We start from the raw sequence: 9,498 nt of genomic DNA on the forward strand, positions 1-9,498 counted from the left end.
ACAGTAAACATATAAACTAAAAACTAACATAAATCAGTTTTTGATTTCTTCTATTTCAAATTTGTTTGATAATTCTTCATATAAACCAATATTTTGGTTTACAGTTTGAGGTCCTGACTCGACTATAATCATAGAAGAATTTTCGATTATAGATTTTAAGTATTTAACAATAGTATCAGGGTCCATGCCACGGATTATTTCATTTATCGTCTCTTTTTCGTGTGTAATTTCTTCGATTTCTTCAGGAGTTGGGGTTTTTCCAGATTCGAGCAATTCGGTAATTCTACCAAATAAATGTGAAGATTGTGTAACAATTTGAGTTTGAGATAAAAGTAATTGAAGAATTACTTCAGTACGCATTTGTCTATAAATCAATGGAAGGGAGGAGCTCAATAGTGACGATCTTTTGTTATTAGAGTTGTCTTGTGTTTCGTTATTTGAATTACTAGAGTCTTTGATAAAGGATAAAAAGTCAAGAAGAAGAACAGTTGGAGTAGCATCTTCACTTGTGAATAAATCATTATTTAAATACTCAACAATGAAATGTATTCCAAAGTATCCAACAAAAGGAGATGGTATTACAACTAAGTTAATATCTTTGATTGACCTTTTGCTAACTAGAAGTGTAGTTGGTAGGTATATATGCTTAAATACGTATTGAATAAGTCTGGACATAACAATAACTATGGCTTTTGATTTAGTATCGTATTCTGGAACAGATATCCATAATGAGCTAGCAGATAGACTATATGAATGTTGAAATTTACTTTCAAACTCACTTTTATCATTGTCATTGTCGTCTTTAGAATAGTCTTTATTGTTATTTATTTTAAACAAAACCCTTTTTTTATTTGAATCTTTAAAGCTTTGCAGAATTGAGTTCGCTTGTGTATTGACTTTATATTCATTATCATAAAATATATCAGAAATAATATTTTCAATATTATTAAAACAGTGGTTTAATACTAATGATTCTTTAATTATTTCAATTCCTGTAGTTAGATCATCAGTATGAGAGATCAAGCCAGTGATTTTTATATAAGGATTTTGAATAAATAATTTTTTATTTAAAAGTAGACTAACTTCTTTATTATTAAGTTTATTTAATTCGCCCAAAGCTTCCTCTAAAGTGAAGAACTCTGGTAATAGTACCTTTTTAATTTTATCATTGCAATTGTTTGATAAAGAATTGCCACTAATTGCCCGTTTTAACTCATTTATTGTATCAAGTTTAGCTTTTAAAGCAATTTCGTCATTTATATTGACCATTGAAACAGATCTAACTGAGTTTAAAGTTTCAGTTATGTATTCTTGAAACATGGGTGAAGGAGAAGTTAGATAAAGTTGCAAGCAATTTATAGGTAACGCAGTGCCATAATAGTGACAAGGTTGAAAGTTAACTGTTGCTCCTATTCTTTTGTAAGACTTAAATATTGTAGTAAGTGTTGTTGTTACCCATACTGCAAATAATATCCTTGAGATAAAAGATGCTAAAAACGAATTTCTATGAAGATTTATTCCAACTTTCTTTTCCCTCAGAAGTTTAGAGTAATCAAAGTTATCATACCATCTAACAATTCCGGACGACAAAGAACTCTGATAAACCTCATTAGTCATATTTGGATAAGTTATTTTGGAGTAGTAAACTGAAAATCTTCTTTCTGAGTCATCTGAAATAAGAACGGGATTTGAAATAAATGGAGTGGTTCCCTCAATAGGATTTTCGGGCTCTGAGTAAGACGAGAAAGTGCTCCACTCAAAGTTACCATCTATAAATGTAAGTTTTGAATTTTTCAACAATGAAAAAGGTGTTGGCAAGAAGTCATATTCGCGGACTAAATTATACTTTTTAACTAGTCCAATCAAAGGATCCATTTTAATAACGTATTTTTTTAGATTTATCTTATCACTTAGTAAATCCAAAAAAATCTTTTCAAATTTGATATTTGAATATTTTATTGGTGGAATATTCTGAATTTTAATATTAAGTTCAACATGATTATAATTGTTTCCAAAAAAAGCAGGTGATGTCAGATATAACATAAAATTTGTAGGTTTTAAAGCATTTTCAAGTGTGTGCTTTATATATTTCAATATAACATTAATTTTTGAGTAAAATCTATTATTTCCAACTAAAATCTCACTTGGGTTATGTGATTTGATGTTCTGTACAATTGTTTCTGTGACTTCAAAGTTTCTATCGAAAAAATCAATGTAATCATCTTTTTCACTATTCATTTGATAATTTGAATTTGATATGTAATTTTCGATTTGAATTATGTCTTCAACGACTTTAAATAAAAGATCATTATCTTTTGATTCTCGATTCCCATCTTTCAAGCTCAAGTCAACTTGCTCAATTAGAGAGTAAATATAGGCGAATACTGATTGAACAATGAATTGAATTATTTCTGATTTAGGATCTAATTCGTTTTTTATATTGTTTGAAAGCTTTAAAATTAAAGAAAATATAGTAAATCCAAGTTTGTGTGATGAATGAGCTGCAAAGTAAACCTCTCCAGAATTAATTGAATCAACTATTCTTCTTTTTTTTAAAAATTCTGCTAAACTACCTGATTCAAATAAATGAGATATTATTTTTAATGGCTTTGCCTTTGTAGATGAAAGTGAAGAATAAAATGCTGGTATTACCCATTGTAATTCAAGCTCTCCGTTTGTGGAACTACCATTTAATAATTCAGAGTTGATTACTATTGATGATTTAAAATCTAATACAGTAGAAGTTGAAGCTTTAAACTCTATTTCATTGTCAAATTCATTTTTAGCTTCTTTTTTCTTCTGTAAATCATCAGTTATCTCACCTCTGCTTCCTATTCTAAACTTAATCTTACTAATTATTCCTTTTTTTTCTTCAAGTTCATTTCTTTCTTTTAAAAAAGGGATTTCATAATCATTTAATATTGAAAACAACTTTTTATGGGATAGATTTGAATGAAATGCCGCAGTTACTATTTTTTTCTCTATCATTCTTTCGTGAGCAGTAAGTATTTCCTCTTCTATATTACCTTCCTGAATTAAATTATGAACGGTATTCTCAGATCCAAATGACCATAAGCTAAGTAAATCAATACTTTTTTTGTTTGTCGTTTTATGTACTTTACTTCTATCCTTGTTAATTATATCTCTTAATATTTCAAATCTCAAATAAGTCTCATCCTGAATTTGTTCAAAGTAGTTTATGTTCATATTTATTACTGCCTCTTTTATTGAACTTTTTTTTAATACAAATTTTCTTTTAACACCATTCTTGTTCAAATATAATGCATCAAAAAAATATTCCAACATTTTTATATAGTCCTTTGAGGAACACCCTACGCTTATCATAATGCATGAAGGCATATATTGTATGTTTATTTTCCCACCAATTTCCCTTATATATTCTCTAAATGACCCAGGTTCAAGTGGATTCCAACCCCTTTCCAGTTCTATGAATTTATCAGATAACAATATTTGTATCATTAAATGATACAAACCAGGCACTTTCTCCATTCTTATGTCCTCTTCCGTAACGTCTATTTGCAGCGTTAAACTGCTCACTTCTGTACCTTCTGTAGTAACTATACTCATGCTTACTCCATTTTCAAATTCATAGTAAGTGCCTAGACGGAAATCTAGTGAACTTGATTTTGATATTGCTATATTGTCGTAAAATCTTTGTAATTTTGTTCTCCCCTTACTTTTTTTCAAGTCTTTTTCTATAGAAGTTATTTTCTCCTTAGATACATCTTTTAAAGGTGCGAAGTATCTTCCTTCATTTTTTACGAACTCCTTTCTTTTAACTGCTACTTTTTTCTCTTTTTGAGGTTTTCTCTTTCTAGATTTAAGCATTGCCTTAAGTACATCTTTTGTTTCTATTGGCATTATTAAATACTGTTTAACAATTAAATAATAAAAATAAGGAAAAAAAGGTAAATACGTGACAAGATTGTAGCTAATGTTATTATTCTTTCAAATCACTTTATATTAAACACAAATCTATTTGCCTTTCTACGCAATTTGTCCATAATGTATTTTATTTGACAAGTTATTAACGAGTTACTCTCAATCAAATCCTACAGCAACAAAAAATTCTCATTACCCTTTATTTTTCTAGGAGCACTGATTTTTTTTTGTGCTCCCAGCAGTCTTTTTATGATTATTATCGTTTTACATACGCCTAATTTTGGCTCATAACACTCCTCAAGTATTTATAAAAGTTAAATCTAAAACACAAATGAAACAGTTTACCTTAGTAATCTATCCAAACACGAATTCTCGTATATCAAGTGCTTTTTTGCCCTTTTTATCTTACCTCGAAATAAATTTTTTTCCGGCAACAGGTAGATTAGAAAAGATACAGTATAATACAATAGCTCCAGTTTGCCCGCCATAGAGCCTAAGTGCATCGTAATAGAAATGGCGGTAAATTTTAGGGAACCCTTTGCTTACATACATGTCAAATAAAGTAAATAATTAAACTTTATTTGTGAAAAACTTAAATAAAACTGTTTCCGGGTTAATTGAATATTTAGGAGACGTTTCACGTTTTAATGAACATATTAGTCAAAACAACGTGCGTGTTTAGCAATTTTGTTCGCGTTTGTTTTGCTATAATGTGAAATAGTAGCGGAACATAGAAAAATAGAATTGTGTTAGTGTTTTATTCATTTGAAAGAAGTGAATTAATATGTTGTGTAAGAATTACTTCAGTTATTAGTTTAGAAGATTCTATTTTATTGCGCTTTGAAAGTGAAATGCCTAAATTTAAATTTTTATATTTATGTATGTGCATAAATGTACTTTTAACAGAGAATTACTAGAAAATCAAAGTTAGCACTTACTTTGACGTAATATCACGATCAAAACTATTTATGTTATTTATCTATTCTTTATCAAGTTTCTGTCAGAATTTGATAGAGATTTGCTGAATACAATGCTTGCTTTATATGAATAATAAACAGTTAGTGTATATAAAGTTATTGTAGAGATAAGGATGGAAAACACCACAAGCCATACATTTCTTTCCAGATAATATCCCTCGTAGTTGTTGAAAACAGTTTTGAATAGGTAAGTGTATGTTTCTAATTCAAGAAAGTCTCCGTTAATAGCAAGAATAATTGTAAACATATATACCAGTAATAGTATTATTCCAACAAATACTTGATGCAATGATAAATTTGATATTCCTAGGAATAAAGGACCTATTCCAGGAATAACAGCATTTGTCAATAGCAAAATGAACTTGCTAAAAGAATTAAGCATTTCATTTATAATTTGATTGATGCTCACTCTGCCTTTTATTCATTCGTTCTTAAAATCTTTCTTGGAGCCATGCCAGGCGGTAAGCTTCCAGTAGTGGTACACGGGGCAACAGTAGAAGGGAATGCTACCTGAGAAACAAGTTGAAAGCAACAAAGAAGCGGAATTCGACAATAATGAAAGAAATACTAATTGCTAGTTCCTAATTTAAGCCTTTTCAAAACTAAAAAACAACGGTATGATCTACAGATAATGTGGTGGGGAAACCTTATCCCATGACTGTCCACTAAATCTGTAAAACAGACCCTAAAGAGCCCTGTCTCATTTCAAAGCGGACTTTTCTCATCTCTTTTCTGTACAAATGAAAATAAATTAGATACGAAAAGAGTTATTCCTGTCTCAATTTTTCATTTGATTATATACTCACTCATTCCTTTCTGTTCTAATTATCCATTCCCAAGAAATTCTTTGTCTAGTCCTCAAAACTACATTCCTAGTTCTTTATTGATCACCAGAACCCCATTCTTGTAGTGGCCCATATAAGTTTAGAGTACCTCGGTCCCAACCCTATTGTCAAGTAAAGGAATTTTGTTATAGGAGAAATGTGAAGTAGTGAAGGACAATTAGAGATGTTTAATGACTTATATCTGATTGTTTTGACTGGATAGGGTCTGATCGAATCCAGTTGCGAAGAACGGGGTTAAATTACGATCGTTTTGGGTTGTAATAACACTAAAAGTAACAGCAATAATAGTATTGTTTGAATGGACAACAGTGATAAGAGGATTTTTATACTGGTTATTACAGCGACAAGATTATATAGAATTTTGGGTAATTTACCATCCAATTATTTCGAGGACCAGGGATTTAAAGTAAAGAAAAAGGTTATAAAGTGGTAAATTATGCTTAAATTCTATAACTTAGTTCGATGTATTTAATAATGCTATTTAATTATTCTTTATCATATACCTTCTTAAATCAAATATCCATAAAGTAGATTAACTTCAAGATCATCCAGGTTAAGACGGGAAATGATCCCGTGACTGGGAACCCGTCGCAATGAGAAAAGTTTTTTGATGTTTTTTGCTTGTATGAGAACCCCCACCTCCATTTGGGGATACACCATTCACTCCTCCATTCTCTCTGTTGTCCTTCAAACCAGATCTAGGATTAGATAAGAAGCCGTTTTTGTGGCAACCATGTGTAAGCACAGTCTGTTGTTGGTTACGTGTTCCGTTTTCTTCCAGATACTCCTGTCCTAGTCCTGATATCTGTAAGTGATTTCCGCCTCCTACTCCTTTGTTATTTCCAGAAGTAAACGAGGATCCACAAGTTCCCGAAAATCCGAAACTATTTTGAGAGCTCCCAGTTGCTCCTCCAACAGAATTAAAAATCCAGTTGTTGCCGAAGGACCTGTAGGCCCTCAAGTGATGTAAATAAACATGTTTTGCATACTCGGCAACAATCTTATCTCCAGCTTCATCTCTGTACTCGCCGCACTTAAAACATCTGAAACGTCTTGGAAAATTAACATTGTTGCACTTTGAACATGCCCAATTTCCATTTTGTCCTTTAGTTGGATTGTTAATATTAGCAAATTGAGTGTTTCCATTGTTTGTTGGATTCACAGACTGCCCCGATAAGTCTGTTGTGCATATTCCAGAGTTGCTTCCAGTTGTGTTTTGTGATGAATTGTTATTTGAACCTGAGCCGGTTGTAGACTTACCACACAATGGATCACCGTATATCTTCAAAAAAGAGGATGGATTTTTAAATTCATCTGGATGTGCAAGCATTGTTGGAGCCGCAAAATTCGGTCCCCCCACTCCGAGTGAGTTCTGACCCCAGTTATTGTTCTGTGCTTGCAGGGACTGCACTGAGGAGTCACTACGTGACTTGTTTTTGGTATAAATCGTATTCTTGTTAAACTTAGATCCAAGACTAGAAAGAGCGAGAGTAAGTATTTCCGATACTTGATCAAAGACTCCATTTATTGATACGTTCTGTTGTCTGTTACTATTAACTATATCCAAAATAAGCTTTTCTACTATGTCGTTTGCCTTCAAAGCATGTGAAGACGAAGAAACAGTGGATAAAGAATCTGGTGACCTTCCACTAATTCCAGCAATTGCACTATTGTTAGGTATTATAATACTACCTGTTGCTGCGGAAACTTCTGCCTTTTCTTGTATCCCATTGTTACTGTTCACCATTGTCTTAGAAACACTCCCCTTTGACCCTTCCGACTCTGTCATATCGGATAAGAAGTTGTCAGCAGTAATATTCTTACTTATTAACCATCCGGACGAATCATTACCGTTGTTATTTTCAGTGCTACAAACCGCATCGATACCATTACCTGCCCCCATAATCATCCCATTCTCACGGGTGGAACCACCATCAAAGCAATAATCTATTAAGTTGGTATATGGTATAAAACCACCCCAAGAGTCAGTACTCAGTCCGTCATTGAAATAATTCAATATCGGTGCACTAAAGTCCCCACCAATTGAGTCAGAACCACCATCTTTGTTAATTTGACCAACTCTCCCCATTCCTGTGTTAACAATAACACTGTTGGTGCTATCGCTGTTGTTGCTGTTTATATTGACTCCAGACGTGTTTTCTATTAAATTAGCACCACTGCTACTTAAAGTTTTATTTTCTCGGCAAATCTGTTCAGACCTAAAAGTTGAAATTGAAAATGGATCTGATCCCGGTGAATCCGAGAGACTATATTGAGGAGAGCAATCATCCCTCCCTACAGAGGGAGTGAATGTATCCGAGGTTGATCTTGTAGAAGCTACAGCGCAATCAAATGTGCCTGGGGAGGAAAATATATTAGAAACAATTCCAACACCATTTGTTCCTCCAGGAATTATTACTTGATGACGGTAATTCCCATTGTTTGCTGGTACATTTGAATCTCCGTTGATTTTTGTAATACCACTGTTTCTGTGGTAACCATCAATATTTAAACTCTGCTTGCTGTCCGCACTACCTATTAAGTTAACCGATGGTGATTCAGTCTTTCCATTAAATGTATTTTTTCCACAATTTCCATTTCCAGACGATCCCAATGTGTATTGGCCATTGTTACAATTTCCATTGTTTTCTACATCAATTACCTTCCCAAAAAGTTGCGATCCATTAAGTCTAGTTACTTGAGGAGTTTCTAAGCCAGAATTGTCTATCATATTACTTATTTCTTCAAAATATCCACTCTCTGCACCAAAGGAAGAAGTTCCAGGTGTGGATGATGAGTTTGAAGTAGATGGAGTTGTCGTTACAGCAGAAGATGTTGATGTGGAGTGTTTTTGATCAAAATCAAGTGAACCCTCCATAAAGTTGCTCACTCCAGAGCCATTAAATTGAGGACGTGGTTTCGGAGTATTGTACATCTCTTGATCTTAAATAACTATCAATAACCCAAATAATTATTGAAATAATGATCTTTTGCCTACTGTATCAACAATGCTTTAAATTAATAATAATTTAAGATTAAAAAAGAAACAACTGTAATTGGTAAAAGCAAAGTTTAAATTCTTGTAAAAGTACTCAACCTGTTCTCTGATTATCTTTAGAAGCTTAGTTTTGTCGCTTCGAATATCAATACCACTTATATATATATATATATATATATATATATATATATACTGCTTTCCTGGTAGTAAACAATGCACCAGATCAACCTTGGAAGTAAACAAAATTAGAGAAAAATTGAACAATTATGAAACCAATTATATAGCTGTTTACTCGTAGCTTGAAAATAGAAACAAACAACCTTTCAAATAATAGTAATAATAACTCTTTGCATTATATATAATTGGAGTGGGAGCTAACACATATTTCGTCCAAAATACCCTTATTTATATCAAGCATAAAATTCCTAATTCTTATTTATTACAAAATCAACATTTGTTTTAAGTATTCCTTTTTTTTCTGTACTGCCTGCCTCTTTTTTTCTAAAAAAAAAAAAAAGATTATAAGGGAGAAAAAAGCTCTAAAAAGTCCCTCGTCAATTCGGTACTCCATTTTAATTAAATTCCCTCATTTTAATATATACTTATATGTTTTGATTTAATATATAAAATAGTTTTTAAGGTTATTTTACCTTTACCCCTCTTCTTAAATAGGATGACTTTGTACTACCTTAATGTAGTGTTAAACTCTATATCTGGACTAGACTCAATTATTACTTTATTTGATTAGTTTTGTCTTTATTTTACCCTTTTTACC

The 9,498-nt window shown here is 31.8% G+C and overlaps 2 protein-coding genes across 2 annotated transcripts; both read right to left on the minus strand.

The window, feature by feature from the left end:
- Positions 1 to 33: 33 nt before the first annotated feature.
- On the minus strand, positions 34 to 3,882 carry FG386_003420 (uncharacterized protein; the record flags this gene model as incomplete). The annotated part of the gene is made up of 1 exon (XM_067342882.1): positions 34 to 3,882. The coding sequence occupies one exon, from the start codon at positions 3,880 to 3,882 to the stop codon at positions 34 to 36; it is 3,849 nt and encodes a 1,282-aa protein (XP_067199109.1).
- Positions 3,883 to 6,278: 2,396 nt separating this feature from the next.
- On the minus strand, positions 6,279 to 8,660 carry FG386_003421 (uncharacterized protein; the record flags this gene model as incomplete). The annotated part of the gene is made up of 1 exon (XM_067342883.1): positions 6,279 to 8,660. One exon carries the CDS (start codon positions 8,658 to 8,660, stop codon positions 6,279 to 6,281), a length of 2,382 nt encoding a protein of 793 aa, XP_067199110.1.
- Between the last annotated feature and the right edge of the window lie 838 nt (positions 8,661 to 9,498).

Source organism: Cryptosporidium ryanae (assembly GCF_009792415.1).
Source record: "Cryptosporidium ryanae isolate 45019 chromosome Unknown contig_8, whole genome shotgun sequence".
NCBI lineage: Eukaryota > Apicomplexa > Conoidasida > Eucoccidiorida > Cryptosporidiidae > Cryptosporidium > Cryptosporidium ryanae.